Below are 27898 nucleotides of genomic sequence, written 5' to 3'. Positions count from 1 at the left end.
GAGCCTGGTTCCTCTCTAGGTTTCTTCCTAGGTTCCTGCCTTTCTAGGGAGTTTTTCCTAGACAACATGCTTCTACATCTGCATTGCTTGCTGTTTGGGGTTTTAGGCGGGGTTTCTGTACAGCACTTAAAAATATATATGTTTTATTACATTTAACCTTTATTTAACTAGGCAAGTAAGTGACATTGGCTGATGTAAAAAGGGCTTTATAAATACATTTGATTGATTATTAATGTCACTTGTTAAATCCACTTCAATCAGTGTAGATGAAGGGGAGGAGACAAGTTAAAGAAGGATTTCTAAGCTTGAGGCATGGATTGTTTATGTATGCCATTCAGAGGGTGAATGGGCAAGACAAAAGATTTAAGTGCCTTTGAATGGAGTATGGTAGTAGGTTTTTCATGCTCAACAGTTTCCCATGTGCATCAATAATGGTCCACCAACCAAAGGACATCCAGCCAAATTGACACAACTGTGGGAAGCATTGGAGTCAACATGGGCCAGCATCCCTGTGGAAGGCTTTCGACACCTTGTAGAGTCCATGGCCCGACGAATTGAGACTGTTCTGAGGGCAAAAAAACTCTACGATATTTGGTGTTCTTAACTCAGTGTATGTTTTCACCTTAGGTGTAGTAAACTATCTTGGCCTTATGATCGGGTTTTGCACAGGCCAGCGAACTTTCTTCAGATAGCCTTCCATGCAGCCTTCTATCTAGCTTAGTAGGGTTCCCAGCCTAGCTTTGCCCTATCACGCTCACAGAAATCCGAAGATCAATTGGTACAGTGGACAGCCTGTTTATTCCCCTTGGGAGACGTGTCCATGCATACATGCCATTCATTCATTTTGGTTTGTAAGTTATGAACAAACATGAACCCATTAGGACTCCCAAAACCAGAGGATGTTTGACAGTCAGTGACATAACATAGAGCTTGTGATTAATTTATTTTGAGGTGAGGATTTCACTCGTTCACACTTTATTTGGATTGTCTGGATTCTCCATCTGTAGATACTCTACAGATGGCCATACTATCAACAAACTATCTGTTGATAAGCAACTGCTTGCTAAGGTTACAGTTAGGGTTAGGTTTAGAATAAGGGTTAGGGTAACGTTAAGGTTAGGGTTAGTAGATAGTTAGTTGAAATGTTACTGATAGTTTGTAGAGCATCTACAGATGGACTATCCAAATAAAGTGTTACCTTTCACTCTGATATGAAGCATCCTCTGGCACCTCTCTCCCTCCCTCCGTCTCTTTCCACCCCCCCACTCTCTTCCTCTCTCTTTACCTCCACTTCTCTCCCTCTGGCCTGTCAGATCTCTTCCTTTCAGCAGCCTCGTTGTAAACTAGGAAATGACATCACAACTCCTTACTATTTGTGTTCCTTGTATAAGCATCAAAATACTTAGCCCCTATATTTGCGTTTGTGTGTTTGTGTGTGTGACTGTGTGTGGGTGGGTGCCATTAAGTACTGTTTCACTCAGCATGCCTCCCTCCATGCTCTGCTCCTTATACACTAATTAGGCAGATGATGGCTACTACAGGCAGACAAGAGGACACCAAAAGACCCCTGCTGCTGTAACACAACTCTGCCAGCGAGGGTGCCCACACCACACATTCACACACTTATACACACAGGCATGTACACATACACACACACACAAGCACACACACACATGCACACACACACACACACACACACATACAAGCACACACACACACACACACACACACACACACACACACACACACACACACACACACACACACACACACACACACACACACACACACACACTAGAGAAAGGCCAGATTGCAGTCATTGGCAGTCATAGAAGTAGGCCCCATTTCAGTAAAGCTTTTGTTATCCCTATACTTAAACAAGGAGTCTGGAATACCATTGTCTTTTCCAAACCTACTGGATTTCTGCACACTATCCTACCCTGCAAAATGAAGTGTAGAGGTTCTTTCACAAAAGAAAGAGATGTGTTGGAGGAGAACACAGTGCAGGTATTGTTGTACTTGTCGTGTATTTGAGGTTTAAAAAGGCTTCTGAAGTTTGGAATTTCCACAAATAAACGTCAGACTTGATTTTCCCTTGTGAAAAATGTATCAACCCATTTAACAATGACTATTTATTATAATCCACATAATAAATCACATTTCCCGTTGCTGCGGGATTATTGTCCTGCTGTAGCAAACTGGCTCAAATTAAGATCCTACATCTGTAGAGTGGAAGTGAGTGACAATGATGGAGTGAGAGTGAAGAGAGAGCAAAGAGGACATGATGCTGGTATTTAAGAGTAAAGTGGCTAGACGAGGGAGAATGAGAGCAGAGACAGTTACTCACACAACACCAGTCAGTCAGGGGTAAAGTTTTTTTTATTGAGGCATGTGTTCTTCCAGTGATATTAACTAAGGCTATATCCGCACACACACTAAAAACATACACTTACTGTGCAGAGCCTCGTTTCCCAGAGCCTTCATCTTGATAGATCATCGTTAGAACGTTCTTACGATGTATCTTTATTAGCCGAGGTGTTTTCCCAGAGCCTTCGTTAGTAACATGGCTCTTAAAAACCTTTGCAGACCACTCGTGCCCAAAGTGCCCTTTTGCGTCACTTTATTCACAGATCTCTGCTAAACACAGCCTAAACATCTTGATTCTATCTGTCTGACTGTGACTGCTGATAACTTCAAAACGAAGTTAACTACAAATACAAAGTTGCCAAAGTATTTGTTACAAACAGGTCAAGGATACAATTATGCTTCAAATGAAAAGCGAGATGACTGCTTTAAAAGACACATAGAATACATGGCCTATATAGGCTATTTCAATCAGACTGAAATTAATGTAATGTTCAATCAATTGAGTTCTATTTTTCTACAAGGCTACTATCTGTAATTTTTGCCTCAGTGTGTTTCATGATGTGTGACAACACTTGCGCAATGATGGGCACACTCTGTGATTTAGTGCATTGTTATTGGGGAAGCATAATAAGCCGCATCAATAGCCTATTTACAGCCATACTGTAGGTGGTAATATCTCATAGGAAGTGATCCATTGTCAGGATTGTGGGACAATTATAATGTTAAAGTCAGATTAGAATGGAGATGCTTTTATTTTGATCCAATCAGTATCGACACATGGTCTAACGACGCAAACGTTATGCCTCGCTACATTCTTGTTTGGGAAACACTCTTAAAGGGCGACTGCACTTCCTAATTTGGCCTCGTTTTAGATTTGATTCGTTAATAAATGCTAGCGGCCATGACTGATTTCAAACATGAGTTGGTTCCGGGGTGTGGTTTAATGTGGGTGTCTTGTGTGTTCGCAGGTGGGAATAGTTAGCCAAATTATTTAGCCAATTAGCTTCAGCTGGCTGGTGTGCGGTCGGGGCGAAGATTGGTTTGGCTTTGGATAGCGGATCTCTGGGGATAGTTAGGGATGTCATTGAATTACACAATGGAAATGGGACAATCATTTCATGTGCATATTTTTTGGTTGTCTCAGTAGTTCTTTCATGCAGCCAAAAGACCTAGTGGCCTCATGAGTGAAATGTTATTCATATTTTTCATAATTAAATCAACATTATAAAAAAAAAATACTGCCGAAAATCTGGTGTTTCTATGTCAAACAGTTTTGTTATATTTCAGTATTCTGTGATGTAAATATAGTGTAATATTGGGATGCAAACTCAAAATGTAATACATTTCAACTATATCTGACAAGGTCAAGGTATTTTAAAGCCCATAGCCATGTGTGTGAGGTGTATACTTTGTGTCAAAGTAGATTTTTTAAGACTACCAAGAAACACTCCGTGTAACCCTGATTTAGCCCACTGCAGTAAACGGTTAAATGCTTTCAATACTTGTATATACATTTTTATTGGTTTGAGGTTTTTAAGTCATTCAAATTTGGAGCTATTAACGTTTTAATGTCCCAATATTGTGTAATTTACTGATGGTCCCTAACTTGCCCCATAGGGATATTGACCATGGGCATTATGATCGAGTGCAGCGTCGCTTTGAATAGATGATTACTTGTGTGCTGCCAGCTGTGGGCAGGATAACAAATAAAATAAAAACACAGAAAACTGTTACTGTACCCTATCATCCCGCAAATCTCTGTTTTGGACGAGACTGACTTTATGACCAAAATTACAGAGGCAGTAGGTCTTTAAAAAAATTGGTTCGTAAATAACGATGCATCTGGTCAAATCATCGTAATACTTAAGTTACATCGCAACTGGGAAACGAGGCCAGGGCCTGTACACAGAAATGCTACAAGAAGAGCGAATCAAACAGGGTCCACAAAGGGTGACATACTCTGTCTACATGAACCCTACCGGAAATGTACATCTTGTGTGAAAATTCGGTAAGGAATAAGCTAACAAACAATTCCTCCAGCTGTACACCCAGTGACTGGGTATAGCTTCTGGTTTGGCACTGTGAGGACCAGAGAAGTCCTTGCTATACATAGGAACACATGGCCCCAGCGGAAGGAAAAAAACAACATTCATCACAGTCTGTGACACATCATCCATCCACAGACAGAGGATATAGACTCAAAGATGATCATATTACAATGCACTATGTGAGGAACAAAACATGAAATAATGGGTGTGTTCGTAAATTCACTCATTCTATCCACTCTGATTTCAGAGCACTCTCGTCTGAGTGTGCCAGAGCGCAGAATATAACTGATGAATTTACGAACGCTCAACACCCGTTGAATATGGCTGGTGTCAGTAAACGTCGTCAAAGAATGCGCAATTAAATTGTTGCCAGCAGCACAGTTACAGTCACAAAACGCTCTGGATAACATGAAAACAGCCTAACCAGCTCTGCTAGGTCAAGTAAACTGGTCCGAGTGAGGTGCTCTCTCATTTGTTTCTGGAAGTAGCTAGCAAGTTAGCTTGGGTACTGGACTGCATTTATGAGGTCTGAACGCCCGAATCAAGCCTCCTCCTCCGCCAGCTCGTCCAGTGTGAGCGCTGAACGCTCAGAGAGCGTAACGCTCTGAATTTACGATCGGACAATCTGACCAACAATCTGAATTTACGAACGCCCAGAGCGCACTCTGGCACTCCAGATTGAATTTACTAACGCACCCAATTCATCACCATACTTCTTTAACTCTCCAGATGGCTAACTGTATATACTGTATTCTTATATTACAGGAAGCGGGAGGGGACATGTTATTAATGCCACCAGTGTGACAGCTACGTGCTGCAACTCAGCAAGTAGATAGATATCTGTCTAAATCAATAAATAATCAATACATTATGGAAACATTGAAATCCAACCCATTATCCTATCATTAAACATGCTTACATGTACAATACAGCAGTCCAGCTACCCCTCCCACTAGCAGCAAAAGTGCCCAATAGTGTCAGAGACAGAGGGAAAGAGAGAGGGGAATGGAGAGAGAGAGAGAGAGACTGACATTTGATCCATGTTGAATTGGTCAGCCATAGACAAAGAAACCTGCATACAGACACATTGATTTATGATGGTTCTACACCTGGGTCAACCCCTTTTGTCTACGTCTCTCCATATCCCTCGCTCCCTGTCCCTCAGACTAGCGGGACCATGTCCGGTTGTCACACTTACAAGGTCTGTTCATGTGGTTTTCCAGCCGACTGGCTCTTGGCTGTTGTTTGTTTACCAGCGGTGGACCAAACAGACGAGCCAAAAGACACGAACACACTTCCCAAGTCTTCCACGGCTCCTCAGTGCCCGTCTGCTAAATTGGCCAGAAAATTGAAACTAATTTAGAGCAGTTTAAAAAATGGTGTTGTTGCTCCATTTGTTAATTTTTTTAGCAATGTCTCTATTCATAGATGTTTTCTACAGTCTAGGCTATTCAAACACTACTGAGAGAGAGAACAAAAAACATTGAAGCATTTATGTAAGTATTCACCGCCCCAATCTAATAGAATATTTTGTATTTTTTTTATAAATAGGACATAGATAAACAGATTTTCTGAAGTGTTTGATTCGCCAGCTGTACAATAGAATGACGGGGCTTACTGGAACCGACCTTCTGGAACCGACTGACCTTCTGGAACCTGTCAAGTGCGAGGTCGAATGTCAGTGAGTCAGCCGGTGAGTCAGGATCTGAGAGAGTGTGTGTCGAAATAAACCTAGTTTGTCCTGTCCTCTGCTGGCTGTCTGGTCTGACCAGGGTGTACTCTGCCCAGTGTCGCCTGCCTGCCCGCCCATCCGTCCTTGCAGAGCAGTTAAGTTTTGTGCCAGTCTAAATCAAGCTGATGTCAAATCCCAGCCAAGGGACCAATGTGATAGCTGAGAAAGACGGAAGGAGAGAGAGAGAGAGGAGAGACGAGAGAAAGAGAGATAGTGAAAGAGAGAGAGAGAAGGTGGACCAAACGAAAGGATGAGAGAAAATGCAAGCACCTACACCTACAACCATCACCAGTATCCTGAACATCTTGCTGACACCGGGCATTCAAACAAGTACATCCTTCAGCATGCAATTATCTCCTTCACGGTCACCTCTTAAATGAATTACTGTGATCATAGTAGGCGTCCATCTGTGATGATGTCATCAGGAGTGTGACGCTTGTTCTAGTTCATCAGAGAAAGAACAAATGTTTTCTTCCATGCAGTGTCCACGAACAGGAACCAGGAACTCCCACACACAACACAAGTACATCCTCCTGATGAAGGTAACGTATACTAATACTAGCTTCTGTTTGCTCCTAGCAGAACTCGGCTAGGTGTGCGCGCACGACTGTGCTCTCATACGCCCTTAAAGACCTTCATTTGAAAACACTACAGTTGACCAATTACAGACGGAAGGGCGTAGACGTCGGCTACCGAACTTCAACTTGCCCCAATACAAAATGTTGTGTGAGCGAACAGAAAAAACCTCCCGAACACCAAAACCAACAGAAACGGCACACATTTTAGTCATTATATATGCGCGAAACGGCGCGCCACGTTTCGACTGGATATTATGCGACGGCCTTAATCCTGCATTCTTCAGCCTCATGATATCCAGCCACAGAGGACAGTGAAAAATAACCGGTCAAATCACACACAGAGAGACCAGACTCACCAGACAGAAAATAGTCTCAAAGTTCCTTCCTTCCTGAGGGAAGTTATTGGAGTCCACAGCAGCCAGTCCTTCAGTCCTAAAACTCTTACCCTTGTGGAGTGGACTACAGACAAACCCAGTTCACTAATACACAAAGGTACATTAGAGCAGGAAAACATGAGGTATTGGAGGCTTAGATAGTCCTCCAAAACACCGAGGCCAACCCACTGTGGAAGGGAAACCAACCCTTTCAAGTCCGGGCTGTCAGCTACATTGGGGTGGAGGAGACAAGGTCAGCCAGCATAAGGCTGGGGCATCCTCCACATCACCTGGAATTCACAAGCTTAACTGTCACCGCTCCACACTCAGTTTAGTAGGGTGGTGGGCCTCACGATGGTGGTGTTGGAGGACCTCCGGACTGGCTGGTCCTCCTCAGGCCTTAAAGGGGTGTGTGGGGAGGTTACAGGGTGCTGGACAGAGAGAGACGGGGGGCTGGTGTTGAGACAGAGGTTAGATCTCCTCAATGGATTCAGCAGGGACCAGTCCTCTCTTCTTCCCACTGCTCAGCTTCAGGAAACCCTCACTGTCCTCACTCTTCCCCACACAGATCTGACAGAGAGGGAGGGAGGGAGGGAGGGAGGGAGGGAGGGAGGGAGGGAGGGAGAGAGAGAGAGAGAGAGAGAGAGAGAGAGAGAGAGAGAGAGAGAGAGAGAGAGAGAGAGAGAGAGAGAGAGAGAGAGAGAGAGAGAGAGAGAGAGAGAGAGAGAGAGAGAGAGAGAGAGAGAGAGAGAGAGAGAGAGAGAGAGAGAGAGAGAGAGAGAGAGAGACACAGACAGACAGACAGACAGACAGACAGACAGACAGACAGACAGACAGACAGACAGACAGACAGACAGACAGACAGACAGACAGACAGACAGACAGACAGACAGACAGACAGAGAGACAGAGAGAGAGACAAGGGTGTTTAGGAAGGTTCAAATAGAAAGGCAGTGGAAACAGACAAGAAATAGATTGTTTGGCACAACTACAGGGCAAAGGAAGAAAGACGAGACAAAATGAGTGTCTCACCTGATCCTCCTTCACTGGCATGTGGCCCATCCCTCGGCTGGCAAGGACAGGCTGGGTGACCTTCCACACCCTCTCCCCTGGGCGCACCCTCTGAACGAAGTTAGCAGGGAAGAAGCCCACCTTGTCTCCACTCTTTCCCTGTCACACAGATAACACGTAGAGTAATTATGACATACATTCAAATAAATTCAGGTCTGTATCCACGGAGTTGGGTGTTCACAATTATGTTCTAATTGACTTTGTCTGGATGTGTATGATTTTCAGTGTTTTGTAAACCATCCCATAAAATGGAGACCTGTCTATGTGTTTCTGTACCAGTGCTCTATGCTGAGTGTCAGGCACTGAAGAGTTAATACGGAGCCTCGCTCATCTCTGCCAGAGACTGAACGCAACCATCTCCAGAACATTGAGAGCGACTGAAGCTCATTACCGACTCAATAAAAAGCTCTTTCAGGTCGCAACGCTAGTTAAATTCATTATGTTTCCCTCTTAAAGCGATTTTCGGAGGAAATTATGTTTCTATTTCTGACTGTCTGGATGTTTAGGAGAGGCCAACAATATGGCAGGTGATACAGTTCATACTCACACGCCTAACTAATGCACGCACACACACACCACAGACACGCACACACACACATTTACAGTGGTGGAGATCATTAATTGCCCACCTTCCACCACTCTTCATTAGAATCATCAGTGACCAGCACCCGATCACCAGGCCTGAGAGAGAGAAAGAAAGACAGAGAGGAAGATAAGGGAAGGAGGGTGGGGGGGAAGGAAGAAAGAGGGGAGAGAAAAAGCAGGGGGGAGAGAGTACATTAAAGCCAGCATTGAAAAAAGAGAAGAGACTCATACAGGGAGAGTGTGTTCATGATTTCAAACTCTGTGTGGTGTATCTTTGTACACAGCATGCTACTGTTCACTTGGGATTAACTCCCCTCCCATGACTCAGTGGTGGCGGCTGGTATCCTGGCAGTTAAGAGTGTCGGTCCATAAACCCAAAGGTCGTTGGTTCAATTCCCCGAGCCGACTAGGTGAAAAATCAGTTGATGTGCCCTTGATCAAGGCACTTAACCCTAATTGCTGTGGATAAGAGCATCTGCTGAATGAATAAAATGTAGGTAAGGAACAGGTGACTTTGATTCCTACACACATTAATGATGTTTAAAATAGCAACAATCCTTGGATGTGTAACTGACGTAATAGCACCAATCAGTGGCAAGCACGGCGTCTGACAAACAGTAACTCTGTCTTGCTCGTTCTCTCACTCACAGACGCACGCATGCCAGGACCGGACGCACGCACCTACGTATGCAAACACACACCCACACACACACACACACAATTTACACATAGAGAATAACTCACAGACCCCACACGCAGACATGCATGTACGACATAGAGCTGGCACAACAACCATGTAACCGTAACGGTTATGGATGAGGACCGATATGAAAATAAAATAATCGTCTTAACCGTTTAAAGACAAAACACTATTGTGATGATTTCTTTTTTGTGTGGAGCGAACGGCTGACTGAAGACGGGACGGCCGAGCACTCGTGCGGTTGAGTCCATATCTGCGGTAACACGGACTCTTAACAACGGATGAAACTTTGTTTCTTCTTGCTGAAACAAGCAAGGTGTTGTAGCAAACGAGCCTTTGGTAGCCTAGGCAACGCTCCCTTCCCTTGCAATGGCTGTTTGATATTGTGATGCAATAATTTCCATGGTAATGTAGAATGTTCATTCAAATGATGTTGACTGATGTGGCTTATGCGATGGAATGTATTTTTTGTAATGTCAGTTGAGTTGAATCAACAAATCACAGCGCATATTGATGGGTACACTTCCTGCTTTTACTTCCACCCATTACACCACCATGGACTTGAATGAGGATGCCCATTCTATTAATTATATTTCTATGGCAGCACATGCAGTCAGGAGCAGAGGAAAGGAGAAAATTTGTAAATATTTTTTTCCCCAGGCTGTTTGAACAGTTATTACGTTGACCACGGTCATTTGGCTGGCCAATTACCATCATCAAAAATTACCATCACAGCCCTATGCACAAGCACACACCTCTCACAAACACATAAACATGAATCAGACTCATGTACACAGACTATCCAGTATCCACTGTCCTATATACAGAGCTACTGTACTGTCCTGTATACACAGAGCTAGTGTACTGTTCTATATACAGAGCTTGTGTACTGTACTGTATACACAGAGCTACTGTACTGTCCTATATACAGAGCTAGTGTACTGTCCTGTCCTGTATACACAGAGCTACTGTACTGTACTGTATACACAGAGCTAGTGTACTGTCCTATATACAGAGCTAGTGTACTGTCCTGTATACAGAGCTAGTGTACTGTCCTGTATACAGAGCTACTGTACTGTCCTGTATATACAGAGCTACTGTACTGTCCTGTATATACAGAGCTAGTGTACTGTCCTGTATATACAGAGCTACTGTACTGTCCTGTATACAGAGCTAGTGTACTGTCCTGTATATACAGAGCTAGTGTACTGTCCTGTATACAGAGCTAGTGTACTGTCCTGTATACAGAGCTACTGTACTGTCCTGTATATACAGAGCTAGTGTACTGTCCTGTATACAGAGCTAGTGTACTGTCCTGTATACAGAGCTAGTGTACTGTCCTGTATATACAGAGCTACTGTACTGTCCTGTATACAGAGCTAGTGTACTGTCCTGTATATACAGAGCTAGTGTACTGTCCTGTATACAGAGCTAGTGTACTGTCCTGTATATACAGAGCTAGTGTACTGTCCTGTATACAGAGCTACTGTACTGTCCTGTATACACAGAGCTAGTGTACTGTCCTGTATACACAGAGCTAGTGTACTGTCCTATATACAGAGCTTGTGTACTGTACTGTATACACAGAGCTACTGTACTGTCCTGTATACACAGAGTTAGTGTACTGTACTGTCCTGTATACACAGAGCTAGTGTACTGTCCTGTATACACAGAGCTACTGTACTGTCCTGTATATACAGAGCTACTGTACTGTTCTGTATACACAGAGCTACTGTACTGTCCTGTATATACAGAGCTAGTGTACTGTCCTGTCTACACAGAGCTAGTGTACTGTGCTGTCCTGTATACACAGAGCTAGTGTACTGTACTGTATACACAGAGCTACTGTACTGTCCTGTATACACAGAGCTACTGTACTGTCCTGTATATACAGAGCTAGTGTACTGTACTGTCCTGTATATACAGAGCTAGTGTACTGTCCTGTATACACAGAGCTAGTGTACTGTACTGTATACACAGAGCTACTGTACTGTCCTGTATACACAGAGCTACTGTACTGTCCTGTATATACAGAGCTAGTGTACTGTACTGTCCTGTATATACAGAGCTAGTGTACTGTACTGTCCTGTATATACAGAGCTAGTGTACTGTACTGTCCTGTATACACAGAGCTACTCTACTGGCCTGTATACACAGAGCTACTGTACTGGCCTGTATACACAGAGTTACTGGGCTGTCCTACATACACAGAGCTACTATACTGTCCTATATACACAAAGCTACTGTACTGTCCCCATTACACAAATTCTCTCTATGAAGTCCCTTGGGTGTCTGATCTGCTCTCCCTGCTGCCCTATTTGATCGTCCTGGCCTGTCACACACACACACACTCTCACACTCTCACACACACACACACACACACTCTCTCACACACACACACACACGCACGCACGCACGCACGCACGCACGCACGCACGCACACACACACACGCGCGCACACACATCCGTGAGACACCAGATGGCTGTGAACCATCCCCATGGCGATGTACCTCTTTATTACCTGCACCCACAGCTCTCTTCTCTCCCTAACACACATCCTGACCTTTATACTCTTCTATCTTTCCTCCCTCATCCCTTTCCTTCCTTCCTCCTCCTCTTCCTCTCACTCCCTTCTACACTCTCCCTGTTCTGATGTTATTCTTTGCATCTCTTTTGTCTCTCCCTTCCCCCACCCCCCTGCCTTTTCCTCTCTCTCTGTGCTCATGTCTGTTTCAAGCTGTTCTCTCCATCTAGTCCCTCCATATTCCTCCTCATCCTTTCATCTCTAATTCATTTTCAGTGTCTTTATCATTCAGCCCCCACCCCCCCGCCCCAAAGCGGACAGTGTGTATGTGTGGGCGGTAATTGTCGTTGTGTTTTATAATTAGCAGGCTGCACCTCCTTAATGGTTCCTTCACGTTGTCCCTTCTACAGATGGCAAGGATGTTTTAATCTTGAAGAAATGACAGGTGCCGTAAAGCACTGGGACGGACACACATATAGGCACACCACAAACCCACACAAACAGGCCCCATTCAATCACTCACTCCAGTCCGAGGTCGTTGTGCTCCTGAGGCAGGAACTTGTAGAGCGCTACATACGTGTGGATCGAGTGAACCTCAATACGCTTGGGAACCTGGATGGACACAGACAGGGGGAAGGAATACAGACGGAAAACGTTTTCGTTAAATATAGTGTCTCTGAACATAAGGTCATCTAGCAGGAGAAGGACTGTGTGTGTGTGTACCTTCACACTGGTTTCCTCTACAGGCTCCTGGAGCTGCTCGCTGCCCCCACCCTCAGGTTCAGCCTTCTCGTTTTCACACGGAGGCAGATCTGACAGACAAGGAGATGGGTCACTCAGCCTGAACGATCAGGTCAGACAGCAAGCAAGGATGTACATACTCAAGACACACACACACATAAATACACGAGGGCACACACACGCGAACAGACACACACACACACACTCGTGTTCTTACCCCCTGTCTCCTGTGGCATCTCCTCTTCTATGCTGTACTGCCTCTGCTCCCCCTCCTCTCCTCCTTCACCCTGAGAAACAGAGAACAAAATGGAAAAAGAGGGATTTAAGACCAAAAAAATCAGAGGAAAAGATGGAACCGAGTGAGAGAGGACAAACTCGGGACACATCGAGACACTCAATGTGTTTCTGTAGTTTTCTACGTCAAACCCTTATTTTACCAGGTAAGTTGACTGAGACCAGATTCTCAGGCTCTGTCATAGAGATATACTGTAGCTAAGAATGCCAGTTTAAGTGAGGGAGAATTGCTGGGACTGCTAGAAACACAACAGGACAAGAGAAACAGGCTCACATGCAGGTGATGGAGCATGTGAAGATTGAATACAGGGTCACATGAAGGTGATGGAGCATGTGAAGATTGAATACAGGGTCACATGCATGTGAAGATTGAATACAGGGTCACATGAAGGTGATGGAGCATGTGAAGATTGAATACAGGGTCACATGAAGGTGATGGAGCATGTGAAGATTGAATACAGGGTCACATGCAGGTGATGGAGCATGTGAAGATTGAATACAGGGTCACATGAAGGTGATGGAGCATGTGAAGATTGAATACAGGGTCACATGCAGGTGATGGAGCATGTGAAGATTGAATACAGGGTCACATGAAGGTGATGGAGCATGTGAAGATTGAATACAGGGTCACATGAAGGTGATGAAGATTGAATACAGGGTCACATGAAGGTGATGGAGCATGTGAAGATTGAATACAGGGTCACATGAAGGTGATGGAGCATGTGAAGATTGAATACAGGGTCACATGAAGGTGATGAAGATTGAATACAGGGTCACATGAAGGTGATGAAGATTGAATACAGGGTCACATGCAGGTGATGGAGGATGTGAAGATTGAATACAGGGTCACATGAAGGTGATGGAGCATGTGAAGATTGAATACAGGGTCACATGAAGGTGATGGAGCATGTGAAGATTGAATACAGGGTCACATGAAGGTGAAGGCCCCCTCTATAGAGTCACTAATTAACAGGCTGCGTGTCCCCATGGTACAGGTGGTGACGTCATACCTGGCTGTGCGTGGGCGACTCGGACACACTCCCAAAACTGGAGCGGCTCATCTGTGCCAGGGATGTCCCATAGCGCAGGGCTGCGTAAATAGGGTCCACCCCACGCCCCCGGCCTGCCCCTGAAAACACACACAGATATTGAAACCTTTACAGGAACACACGCACAGACAAGCAGCATCACAGATTGGGATCATATGTATAACTGCCATCATAACTGACTTTAAGCTCTAAATATAGCCGTAATGACACAGTCCCAGACAGACGGTGACCTACTGAAGATCTGGCAGAGGGCACCAGTAAAGTCCAAGGCTCTTTACAAGTTTGCACATTGTATTTTCAAGGAAGTACATTGTTGTTTCAGTGTTGTGTGAGATGAAAGTCAAGCATTAGTGGTAAAGGCTGTATTGAGTTGATGTTTTCTCAGAGTTTCAGTCAGAGTGAGAATCAGTTTGGGACTGGTTCTCTATTCCAGGTAGAGCTCCATCAATTTAAACCAGTCATTTCCCTGTTCAACAGTCACTGTAATGGCAGCGAGATGGGCTGTTCTGTATTACCTGATGTGTGTAATAACAGGCGATAATCCCAGCCTGCCCTGGCTCAGACCCAAGGTGAGTCCCAAACAGCACCCTATTCCCTTTATAGTGCCCTACTTTTGACAGGGCCAAGGGGATAGGGTCCCATTTTGGAACACAAGCCCAGACGTCAAAGTGACAGACCTGGGGTTATGGCGGTGGGAGGGAGGGGGCAGGTTAACGGAACACTGATGGATGGAAGGAAACAGGGAAGAAGGAAAGAACAGCAGGTGGAATGAGAGCTGACCCTTATTCATAAGGATCTATTCTATAGGGTGAAGGACATGAATCACGTCCACTTCCTCGCAAGGCTAGGATACGACACACACATGCAGATAGACACGTGCAGAATACACACATGTCTTCATGCACGGCACCCCACACATGGATGCAGATACACGCAGATACACAAACACACACACACACACACTTTCTTTACTGGGCATGCTCACCCTGGGTGGGCTGCACCTCTTTGACGACAGCCAGCTGTTCGTTGACCAGCATGGGAGAGCTGAAGTTCCGCTTGAAGGCCCCGACCCCAGACTAACACACACAGAGGAGGGAGAATAATATGGATTTTCTGTTTACATTCATTCATTTTTATAGCCTGTAGTTCTGGGTTTTATTCAGCTAATTTATAGAATTACATTACAGTAATTGAAGTAGAGAGAGAGGACGAGATAGGGCGGACTTAGCAGCAACAGTCTGACCAACAGTTGCCAAAAGTCAATACATGAGTATCCTGCGAGAAGTAAGATTGCTAACATCACTGTGTTTTCTCTGGCTTAATTGTAAATCAATTAAACCTGCTGCCGGAGTCTCAACACTCACACATTGAAACACTCACACAAGCACGCAGCCTACTTACACGTTCACAACTGCACACAGAACACACAAACAATTTCACACTGAATTAGGCACGGGGACTGTTTCAATGAAGATATTGATTTCCCTGTGTGCTGACATTGAGATGAGCTATCAGCACTGTTATAATACAGGGGCAGAGTAACAGGGATGAGTGGTGTTCCTTTGTTCCTTCCAAAGATATTCTGGCTCATTGTAGATAATCCTCCCTCCCTCCCTCCCTCCCTCCCTCCCTCCCTCCCTCCCTCCCTCCCTCCCTCCCTCCCTCCCTCCCTCCCTCCCTCCCTCCCTCCCTCCCTCCCTCTCAACTTCTCAGTACAGTATTTCTCTTCTACATCCAACAGCTCCTGAGTTCCTCAGTGAATTTCAAACGACGTTGTTCAGGGACCTGACTTCCCCTGCATACCAATGGCATCTATCTGGTGTCCTTGAAGGGATCCAGAGAGATCATGTGTGGTTTGAAACAGATAGGGAATATTTAGACAGGGAGAACTCAGACAGGGGAGCTTCTGCCTTCTACCAGAGGGCCCACTCTGACCACTGATTAACGGGCTGGTTTCAACAGCATCAGCAGTATCTATGCACACACAGCTGTACATGAATGCATACGCACGCACACACACCTACAAACACTGCTGCATACTCACTGCCCATTCCATATGTGTGCCCATACTGTTAGCAGTTTTTCACTGCATACATTGACAGAACCTTGAGAAGCACTGATTCAGCCTTGGGGCCAGTACTGCAGTGTGTGCGTGTGCGCGTGCGTTTGTGTGTGTGTGTGTGTATATGTATATGTATATGTACAGATCTGTAGACCAGGGCAGGGGACATACCTTTCCATTGCAGGGCTGCTGGGACAACTCTGAGGTGCACCACAGGTGAGCACCCATCTTACAGGTTTTACACCGAAGACCCTGTTTAGAGTTACCTACAGACAGACAGAGAGAAAAAGAGAGAGAGAGAGACAGAGAGAGTGAGACAGAGACAGAGACAGAGAGGAGAGGTCATGAGCAGATGAGCTCCTGCATTTTTCAGAATGTTCTTTAAAAAAAGATAGATTTAGAGTTAGATAAACATTTTTTTTGTCAGGAACATATACAGGATGCTACCCTCTACAGCTAACCTTCACTCCAAATCAAAACTCAATACCTAATTACGGAATCACCTGGAAGGCTTACAACTACCAAAGATTATTATTCCAAAGCTATACAGCAAATGCTCTTGAAAACAACAGAAACCCGAAAACACCATCCAACCTGGAACTGAGTGAGTAATGTTTAGTCTGAAGCTATATTTTATTTCCAAAAGCCAAGAAGAAAAATACATTACATTACTTTATAAGGACTGAATGCTAAGTTAAGGCTACCAAGCTTGATACAACTTCAATTAGCACTGACGTGGCCTCCCGGGTGGCGCAGTGGTCTAGGGCACTGCATCGCAGCGCTAGATGTGCCACCAGAGACTCTGGGTTCGGGCCCAGGCTCTGTCGCAGCCGGCCGTGACCGGGAGGTCCGTGGGGCGACGCACAATTGGCCTAGCGTCATCCGGGTTAGGGAGGGTTTGGCCGGTAGGGATATCCTTGTCTCATCGCGCACCAGCGACTCCTGTGGCGGGCCGGGCGCAGTGCACGCTAACCAAGGTCGCCAGGTGTACGGTGTTTCCTCTGACACATTGGTGCGGCTGGCTTCAAGGTTGGATGCGCGCTGTGTTAAGAAGCAGTGCGGCTAGGTTGGGTTGTGTTTCAGAGGACGCTTGGCTTTCGACCTTCGTCTCTCCCGAAGGAGAGAGACAAGATAGTAACTACTAACAATTGGATACCACGAAATTGGGGAGAAAAAGGTGGTAAAAAAATTTTTTTTTTTTGCACTGACGTGTCAAGTGAGAGGTGTCAAAGCCCTTTAGCCCAACGATGGCAGGGGAGTCACACAGTCTACTCCAACCAAATGGAGAGGCCTTAGAAGCTGCCTCCCGCTGTTCAGAGGTAATTAAAATACAGTACCCTGTGTATGTAAAGAATGATAAGACAGGAAAATAGCACAACATGAAGCTACTTATGGAAACTCAAGAGACACCTTTTGCTGACTATTATAAAAATGGGAACATCAGCAACTGCATCTTCCACCCAGACCATCCCCTGGCATGGCACAGTGCTATATTAGCACACTACCCCTCTGTTAACTTCTTTGGGACAGGGGGGCAGTATTGAGTAGCTTGGATAAAAAGGTGCCCAGAGTAAACTGCCTGCTACTCTGTCCTAAAAGCTAGAATATGCATCTAGATTTGGGTAGAAAACACTCTGAAGTTTCTAAAACTGTTTGAATGATGTCTGGGAGTATAACAGAACTCATATGGCAGGCAAAAACCTGAGAAGAAATCTAACCAGGAAGTGGGAAATCTGAGGTTTGTAGTGTTTCAACTCTTTGCCTATCCAAGATACAGTGGAAATGGGGTCATGTTGCACATCCTAAGGCTTCCACTAGATGTCAACAGTCTTTAGAACCTTGCTTGATGCTTCTACTATAAAGGAGGGGGGAATGAGAGGGGATTGAGTCAGAGGTCTGGCAGAGTGCCACGAGCTGGTCACGCGCATTCACATGAGAGGTAGCTTGCGTTCCATTGCATTTCTGAAGACAAAGGAATTCTCCGGTTGGAACATTATTGAAGATTTATGATAAAAACATCCTAAAGATTGATTCTATACTTAGTTTGACATGTTTCTACGAACTGTAATATGACTTTTCGTTTGAACTTTCGCCTGGACCTGCCAGCGCGTCGTCAGTTTGGATTGTGTACTAAACACGCGAACAAAAGGAGGAGTTTGGACATAAATTATGGACTTTATCGAACAAATCAAACATTTATTGTAAAACTGGGATTCCTGGGAGTGCATTCTGATGAATATCATCAAAGGTAAGTGAATATTTATAATGCTATTTCTGACTTTGTTGACTCCACAACATGGCGGATATCTCTTTGGCTTGTTTGGGCTCTGAGCGCTGTACTCAGATTATTGCATTGTGTGCTTTTTCGGAAAAGCTTTTTTGAAATCTGAAACAGTGGTTGCATTAAGGAGACGTTTATCTAAAGTTCCATGCATAACACATGTATTTTCATCAACATTTATAATGAGTATTTCTGTAAATTGATGTGGCTCTCTGCAAAATCACCGAATGTTTTGGAAGCAAAACATTACTGAACGTAACGCGCCAATGTAAACTGAGATTTTTGGATATAAATATTCACTTTATCGAACAAAACATACATGTATTGTGTAACATGAAGTCCTATGAGTGTCATCTGATGAAGATCATCAAAGGTTAGTGATTAATTTTATCTCTATTTATGCTTTTTGTGACTCCTCTCTTTGGCTGGAAAAATGCCTGTGTTTTTCTGTGGCTATGTACTGACCTAACATAATCGTTTGGTGTGCCTTCATCGTAAAGCCTTTTTGAAATCCGACACGTTGGCTGGATTCACAACAAGTGTAGCTTTAATTTGGTGTATTGCATGTGTGATTTCATGAAAGTAAAATTTTTATAGTAATTTATTTGAATTTGGCGCTCTGCATTTTCACTGGATGTTGGCCATGCCTAGCGTCCCACATATCCCAGAGAGGTTAAGAGAGGGGGTGTTAACGATGGGTGGAAACTCAGGATACTAGACAACGAGGACTCTGTCAGCTAATATAAATCTCTATAAGTCTGCAACAGTATTGGTACAGGGCTACCCCAAACAGTTTCAGCTGGACTTTCACCTAATCAAATAATTAGCTCAGCAGGACAAGCTCTCCCTTGAGAAAGATACCCCCACCCCGAGTGGGTCAGACCAGACCTCTTCATTATATAACCCCACAGACGAGCCACCCCCAGCGGAAAGTCAACCTCCCAGCACAGAGTACTACTCCCTCATTGAAATGAAAGATAAATTCACCCAGCTGGAGGTAAGGCAGGTGGTGCTGGAACAGCAGGTGATTACACTCCAGTCAGCACAGACCCAGACAACAGTCCAGCACAACAACACCCCCTTAACCAGATCCAGGGGGGCTGGAGGTGGAGAAAGACATATCTGCACTCTGGACTGTGGTGAGACAACTTCAACAGGAGAAAAAGCAGGAGCAGGAGAAGAACAGAGCACTAGAGGAGAGGATCAGACTGCTGGAGGAGAGGGTGAGGGGGATGGTGTGTGAGAGAGAACAACCTACTAGAGAGGTGGCCACCCCCGCAGAGAAGCCAGCAGAACAGCCCACCTCAGTTCCCGACAAAAGTCTCAACACCACAGCAGAACAGTCCACCCCAGACCTTGACCACGTCGACATCACAGCAGAACAGACAAATGAAGAACCCCAAGCCCAGGGGATCTCACCCCCTCTGAGCACCCCCCCCCTGTCAGCCACCCTGATAGCCCTCCTGACAACCCCCCCACACCCACTGAGGACATACACAAGACACAGATTGAACTCCTTATGGACTCAAATGGGAAATATATACAAGAAAATAAACTTTTTCCAAAACACAGTGTGTCTAAACTCTGGTGTCCAAACACCCAGTGCGCCCTAGTCCTTCTGTCTGAGGGCCAACTATGTTCACGTAGTTACATAATAATACACACAGGCACAAACGACCTGAGAGCACAGCAGAAAGGGTGGCCACAGCACTCAAGGGAGTGTTTGAGAAAGCTTCTTCTACTTTCACCAATGCACAAGTGGTTACATCCACCCTGCTACCACGAAAATACTTCCACCCTGCTACCATACAGCGGGTAAACGCAAGTATTTCCCGTGACTGTGCCTCAAAACCAAATGTTTACCCGGCCCACCACTCCACCCTGGACTTGAACAGCCTTTATGACCAGGTCCACCTATACAAGGCAGCAGTGCCCACCTTCGCCCGGACCCTAAAGGACATCGCTCTCAAACGCAGCCCCAACACTTCGCACAGGAGCAACAGATCAATAGACACCAGCCCAGACCAGCGAGACACTCTCCCAGACCTGCGGGACTCCCCCCGGGCCTACACATAGAGGACCCACGCTGAGAGGACCTACATCCAGACCACATCCACACTAGCCCAAGCCAATGGCATGTACCAGATGCAACCAATCAACACCCCCCCAAGTCAACCATGCCCACACCCCATTTAGCCCCCCTCAGATCAGACTTATGCTCCTTCTGCATGGGGCACCCCACCCCCACAAAGAGGGCCTCAACATGGAAGTCACACATACACCCAGGCAGTGAGCAGGCAAACAGGCCCAAGCCCCACTCTTACACTAGCCCAAGCCAATGGCATGTACCAGATGCTCAGCAGGCTCTGCTCACACTTACTGGCCTGTGGCCAAACCGCACGACCAACAACATTGGACACTTTATGGAACACAAAGCCTTCACTATCTCATCCTGGAATATCCAAGGCCTGAGGTCATCTGCCTTTGGCCTAAAGAGCAGGAACCTGGACTTCATCAAAGAAATCAGAAATACAGACATTGTCATCCTACAAGAAACCTGGTATAGAGGAGATGGACCCACTGGTTGCCCTCTAGGTTACAGAGAGCTGGTAGTCCCATCCACCAAACTACCAGGTGTGAAACAGGGAAGAGACTCTGGGGATATGCTAATTTGGTATAGAGCAGACCTAACTCACTCCATTAAATTAATCAAAACAGGAACATTTTACATTTGGCTAGAAATTCAAAAGGAAATTATCTTAACGGAGAAAAATGTCCTCCTGTGTGCTACCTATATCCCCCCACTAGAATCCCCATATTTTAATGAAGACAGCTTCTCCATCCTCGAGAGGAAAATCAATTATTTCCAGGCCCAGGGACATGTACTAGTCTGTGGCGACCTAAATGCCAGAACCGGACAAGAACCTGACACCCTCAGCACACATGGGGACAAACACCTGCCTGGAGAAGACAGCATTCCCTCCCCCATATGCACCCCTAGGCAGAACTATGACAACATAACCAACAAAAGCGGGTCACAACTCCTGCAGCTCTGTCATACGCTGGGTATGTACATAGTCAATGGTAGGCTTCGAAGGGACTCCTATGGTAGGTACACCTGTAGCTCATCTCTTGGCAGTAGTACTGTAGACTACTTTATCACTGACCTCAACCCAGAGTCTCTCAGAGCATTCACAGTCAGCCCACTGACACCCCTATCAGATCACAGAAAAATCACAGTCTACTTGAAAAGAGCAATACTCAATCATGAGGCATCTAAGCCAAAGGAACTGAGTAATATTAAGAAATGCTATAGATGGAAGGAATGTAGTGTGGAAACCTACCAAAAAACAATTAGGCAACAACAAATTCAATCCCTATTAGACAACTTCCTGGACAAAATGTTCCACTGTAATAGTGAAGGTGTAAACTTGGCAGTAGAAAATCTAAACAGTATATTTGAACCTATCAAATCTAAAAATGTCAAACAGAAAACCGAAGAAAATGAACAACAATGACAAATGGTTTGATGAAGAATGATAAAACCTAAGAAAGAAATTGAGAAACCTGTCCAACCAAAAACATAGAGACCCGGAAAACCTGAGTCTACGCCTTCACTATGGTGAATCACTAAAACAATACAGAAATACACTTCGGAAAAAGAAGGAACAGCACGTCAGAAATCAGCTCAATGTAATTGAAGAATCCATAGACTCTAACAACTTCTTGGAAAATTGGAAAACATTAAACAAACAACAACACGAATAACTATCTATCCAAAATGGAGATGTATGGGTAAGCCATTTCTCCAATCTTTTTGGCTCTATAACAAAGAACAAACAGCAAAAACATACACATGATCAAATACAAATCTTAGAATCAACGATTAAAGACTACCAGATCCCACTTTATTCTCCAATTACCTTTAATGAACTACAGGACAAAATAAAAACCCTCCAACCCAAAAAGGCCTGTGGTGTTGATGGTATCCTCAATGAAATTATAAAATATATAGACAACGAATTCCAATTGGCCATACTAAAACTCTTTAACATCATCCTTAGCTCTGGCATTTTCCCCAATATTTGGAACCAAGGACTGATCACCTTAATCCAAAAGTGGAGAGAAGTTTGACCCCAATAACTACCGTGGGATATGCGTCAACAGCAACCTTGGGAAAATCCTCTGCATTATCATTAACAGCAGACTCATACATTTCCTCAGTGAAAACAATGTACTGAGCAAATGTCAAATTGGCTTTTTACCAAATTATCGTACGACAGACCACGTATTCACCCTGCACACCCTAATTGACAAACAAACAAACCAAAACAAAGGCAAAGTCTTCTCATGTTTTGTTGACTTCAAAAAAGCCTTCAACTCAATTTGGCATGAGGGTCTTATACAAATTGATGGAAAGTGGTGTTGGGGGAAAAACATACGGCATTATAAAATCCATGTACACAAACAAGTTTTCGGTTAAAATAGGCAAAAAAACACACACATTGCTTCCCACAGGGCCATGGGGTGAGACAGGGATGCAGCTTAAGCACCACCCTCTTCAACATTTTTACCAACGAATTGGCGAGGGCACTAGAACAGTCTGCAGCACCCGACCTCACCCTACTAGAATCTGAAGTCAAATGTCTACTGATGATCTGGTGCTTCTGTCACCAACCAAGGAGGGCCTACAGCAGCACCTAGATCTTCTGCACAGATTCTGCCAGACCTGGGCCCTGACAGTAAATCCAAAATAATGGTGTTCCAAAAAAGGTCCAATCGCCAGGACCACAAATACAAATTCCATCTAGACACCGTTGCCCTAGAGCACACAAAAAACTATACATACCTTGGCCTAAACATCAGTGCCACAGGTAACTTCCACAAAGCTGTGAACGATCTGAGAGACAAGGCAAGAAGGGCATTCTATGACATCAAAAGGAACATAAAATTCGACATACCAATTAGGATCTGGCTAAAAATACTTGAATCAGTTATAGAACACATTGCCCTTTATGGTTGTGAGGTCTGGGGTCCGCTCACCAACCAAGAATTCACAAAATGGGACAAACACCAAATTGAGACTCTGCATGCAGAATTCTGCAAAAATATCCTCTGTGTACAACGTAAAACACCAAATAATGCATGCAGAGCAGAATTAGGCCGATACCCGCTAATTATCAAAATCCAGAAAAGAGACGTTAAATTCTACAACCACCTAAAAGGAAGCGATTCCCAAACCTTCCATAACAAAGCCATCACCTACAGAGAGATGAACCTGGAGAAGTCCCCTAAGCAAGCTGGTCCTGGGACTCTTTTCACAAACACAAACAGACCCCACAGAGCACCAGGACACCAACACAATTGGACCCAACCAAATCATGAGAAAACAAAAAGTAATTACTTGACACATGGGAAAGAATTAACAAAAGAACAGAGCAAACTAGAATGCTATTTGGCCCTAAACAGAGAGTACACAGTGGCAGAATACCTGACCACTGTGACTGACCCAAACTTAAGGAAAGCTTTGACTATGTACAGACTCAGTGAGCATAGCCTTCCAATTGAGAAAGGCCGCCGTAGGCAGACCTGGCTCTCAAGATAAGACAGGCTATGTGCACACTGCTCACAAAATGAGGGGGAAACTGAGCTGCACTTCCTACCCTCCTGCCAAATGGATGACCATATTAGAGACACATATTTACCTCAGATTACACAGATCCACAAAGAATTCGAAAACATACCCGATTTTGATAAACTCCCATATCTACTGGGTGAAATACCACAGTGTGCATCATAGTAGCAAGATTTATGACCTGTTGCCACAAGAAAAGGGCAACCAGTGAAGAACAAACACCTTTGTAAATACAACCCATATTTATGTTTATTTATTTTCCCTTTTGTACTTTAACCATTTGTACATCGTTACAACACTGTATATATACATAATATGACATTTGTAATGTCTTTATTCTTTTGGAACGTCTGTGAGTGTAATGTTTACTGTTCATTTTTATTGTTTATTTCAATTTTGTATATTATCTACTTCACTTGCTTTGGCAATGTTAACATTTGTTTCCCATGCCAATAAAGCCCCTTGAATTTAATTGAGAGAGGAGAGAGGGGGAGAGTGAGGAGTGGTTAGAGAGATAGAGAGAGAAAAGAGAGAGAGAGGGGGAGGTTGAGAGAGGGGGGGTTGAGAGAGAGGGAGGGTGAGAGAGAGGGGGGGGTTGAGAGAGAGAGGAAGAGAGAGAGACAGAATGTAGTAATAAATAAGGTTGGCATGTGATCAAAGCAGGATCCTGTTTGATGTAAATCTCATCTCAGTCATCCTGAGAGGGTTGATCAAGCACTGCCCTACTTCTATTGTGCTGGCACTGCCTGCTGAACTAAGCAGTGCATTATCAACGGTCCCTCTCAAAACATAGAGAGACTGACAACCAGCTGGAGGCATTTGGGTTCTATTTGGTTTTTAGTCACACCAATTCTCATCAAGCATTGTCTTAGGAACAAGCCTAGTTAGAGTGGAGAAATGTTCTTTGTCCTTTTTCTTGATATAATTCGTTTTGCGTTTATCTTTTATATGTTGGAGAGTGAGAAGACAATCCCTATGTCATTCAGCTGCATTGTTTTGAGTCATCCAAACAATTTATTTCCAGTTCAAGGTTTACTTATTCACTGTTGCCAAAACTAATGTTTAGAAGGATTTAGTCTAGAGCCCTATGATTACCAATCCATAACAAAGGCGTGGAAACACAAACCAAAAAATACATGAACTGAACTGAACCTTCTATTTGCTCAAGCTCAGTTCTGTTACAAACTGGGAGGGGGAGGAGAGACTGGGAGAGAAAGGAGAGACTGGGAGGGAGAGAGCAGAGACTAGGAGAGACTGGGAGAGAGAGGAAATACTGGGAGAGAGGAGAACCTGGAAGAGAGTGAGGAGAGACTGGGAGAGAGGGGAAAGACTGGGAGAGAGAGGAGAGACTAGGAGAGAGAAGAGAAACTGGGAGAGGAGAGACTGGGAGAGAGAGAGGAGAGACTGGGAGAGAGGGGAGAAACAGGGAGAGAAGAGAGACAGAGAGAGGAGAGAGAGTGAGAGAGAGAGGAGAGACTGGGAGAGAGAGGAGAGGAGAGACAGAGAGAGAGAGGAAAGACTGGGAGAGAGAGAGAGGAGAGACTGGGAGAGAGAGAGGAGACACAGAGAGAGGAGAGACTGATACGAGACAGAGAGAGAGGAGACACAGAGAGAGGAGAGACTGGGAGAGACAGAGAGAGGAGAGACTGGGAGAGAGAGAGGAGACACAGAGAGAGGAGAGACTGGGAGAGGAGACACTGGGAGAGAGAGAGAGGAGAGACTGATAAGAGACAGAGGGAGAGGAGAGACAGAGAGAGGAGAGACAGCGAGAGAGAGAGGGGAGAGACTGATAAGAGATGGAAAGAGAGGAGAGACAGAGAGAGGAGAGACTGGGAGAGGAGAGACTGGGAGAGAAGAGACAGAGAGAGGAGACTGGGAGAGGAGAGACAGAGAGAGAGGAGACACAGAGAGAGGAGAGACTGGGAGAGGAGAGACTGGGAGAGAGAGAGGAGAGACAGAGAGAGGAGAGACTGGGAGAGGAGAGACTGGGAGAGAGAGAGGAGAGACAGAGAGAGGAGAGACTGATAAGAGACAGAGAGAGAGGAGACACGGAGAGAGGAGAGACTGGGAGAAGAGAGACTGGGAGAGGAGAGACTGGGAGAGGAGACTGGGAGAGGAGAGACTGGGAGAGAGAGAGGAGAGACTGGGAGAGGAGAGACTGGGAGAGAGAGAGGAGGGATAGAGAGAGGAGAGATTGATAAGAGACAGAGAGAGAGGAGAGAGAGAGAGAGGAGAGACAGAGAGAGAGTGAGAGAGAGGAGAGACTGATAAGAGAGAGAGAGAGGAGAGACAGAGAGAGGAGAGACTGGGAGAGGAGAAACTGGGAGAGGAGAGACAGACAGAGGAGACTGGGAGAGGAGAGACAGAGAGAGAGGAGACACAGAGAGAGGAGAGACTGTGAGAGGAGAGACTGTGAGAGAGAGAGGAGAGACTGGGAGAGGAGAGACTGGGAGAGAGAGAGGAGACACAGAGAGAGGAGAGACTGGGAGAGGAGACACTGGGAGAGGAGAGACTGGGAGAGGAGAGACAGAGTGAGGAGAGACTGAGAGAGGAGACTGGGAGAGGAGAGACAGAGAGAGGAGAGACTGGGAGAGGAGAGACTGAGAGAGGAGAGACTGGGAGAGGAGAGACTGGGAGAGGAGAGACAGAGAGAGGAGACTGGGAGAGGAGAGACAGAGTGAGGAGAGACTGAGAGAGGAGACTGGGAGAGGCGAGACAGAGAGAGGAGAGACTGGGAGAGGAGACTGGGAGAGGAGAGACTGAGAGAGGAGAGACTGGGAGAGGAGAGACAGAGAGAGGAGACTGGGAGAGGAGAGACAGAGTGAGAGGAGACTGGGAGAGGAGAGACAGAGAGAGGAGAGACTGAGAGAGGAGACTGGGAGAGGAGAGACAGAGAGAGGAGAGACTGAGAGGAGACTGGGAGAGGCGAGACAGAGAGAGGAGAGACTGGGAGAGGAGACTGGGAGAGGAGAGACTGAGAGAGGAGAGACTGGGAGAGGAGAGACAGAGAGAGGAGACTGGGAGAGGAGAGACAGAGTGAGAGGAGACTGGGAGAGGAGAGACAGAGAGAGGAGAGACAGAGAGAGAAGAGAAACTGGGAGAGGAGAGACTGAGAGAGAGAAGATAAACTGGGAGAGGAGAGACTGGGAGAGAGGGGAGAAACAGGGAGAGAAGAGAGACAGAGAGAGGAGAGAGAGTGAGAGAGAGAGGAGAGACTGGGAGAGAGAGAGGAGAGGAGAGACAGAGAGAGAGAGGAAAGACTGGGAGAGAGAGAGAGGAGAGACTGGGAGAGAGAGAGGAGACACAGAGAGAGGAGCGACTGATACGAGACAGAGAGAGAGGAGATACAGAGAGAGGAGAAACAGAGAGAGGAGATACAGAGAGAGGAGATACAGAGAGAGGAGATACAGAGAGAGGAGAGACTGGGAGAGAGAGAGGAGAGACTGATAAGAGACAGAGGGAGAGGAGAGACAGAAAGAAGAGAGACAGCGAGAGAGAGAGAGGAGAGACTGATAAGAGACGGAAAGAGAGGAGAGACAGAGAGAGGAGAGACTGGGAGAGGAGAGACTGGGAGAGGAGAGACAGAGAGAGGAGACTGGGAGAGGAGAGACAGAGAGAGAGGAGACACGGAGAGAGGAGAGACTGGGAGAAGAGAGACTGGGAGAGGAGAGGTGGAGAGGAGAGACTGGGAGAGAGAGAGGAGACACAGAGAGAGGAGAGACTGGGAGAGGAGAGACTGGGAGAGAGAGAGGAGAGATAGAGAGAGGAGAGACTGATAAGAGACCGAGAGAGAGGAGAGAGAGAGAGGAGAGACAGAGAGAGAGAGAGAGAGAGAGAGAGAGAGAGGAGAGACTGATA

The 27898-nt window shown here is 45.5% G+C and overlaps 1 protein-coding gene across 1 annotated transcript in view; it reads right to left on the bottom strand.

Moving 5' to 3' along the window:
* Nucleotides 1-7570: 7570 nt before the first annotated feature.
* LOC120043997 (SH3 and cysteine-rich domain-containing protein 2-like) overlaps nt 7571-27898 on the bottom strand; it is a 28660-nt gene continuing 8332 nt past the window's right edge. The window contains exons 2-10 of the mRNA XM_038988590.1: nt 16296-16390; nt 15048-15138; nt 14024-14142; nt 12937-13006; nt 12702-12790; nt 12502-12590; nt 8799-8850; nt 8131-8268; nt 7571-7669 (exon numbers count right to left, since the gene is read on the bottom strand). Coding sequence (XP_038844518.1) covers nt 7571-7669; nt 8131-8268; nt 8799-8850; nt 12502-12590; nt 12702-12790; nt 12937-13006; nt 14024-14142; nt 15048-15138; nt 16296-16390 — 842 coding nt within the window. The remainder of the gene's footprint in view (nt 7670-8130; nt 8269-8798; nt 8851-12501; nt 12591-12701; nt 12791-12936; nt 13007-14023; nt 14143-15047; nt 15139-16295; nt 16391-27898) is intronic.

This window comes from Salvelinus namaycush, chromosome 3, assembly GCF_016432855.1.
Source record: "Salvelinus namaycush isolate Seneca chromosome 3, SaNama_1.0, whole genome shotgun sequence".
Lineage (NCBI taxonomy): Eukaryota > Metazoa > Chordata > Actinopteri > Salmoniformes > Salmonidae > Salvelinus > Salvelinus namaycush.
This window is presented reverse-complemented; position numbering and strand designations above follow the sequence as displayed.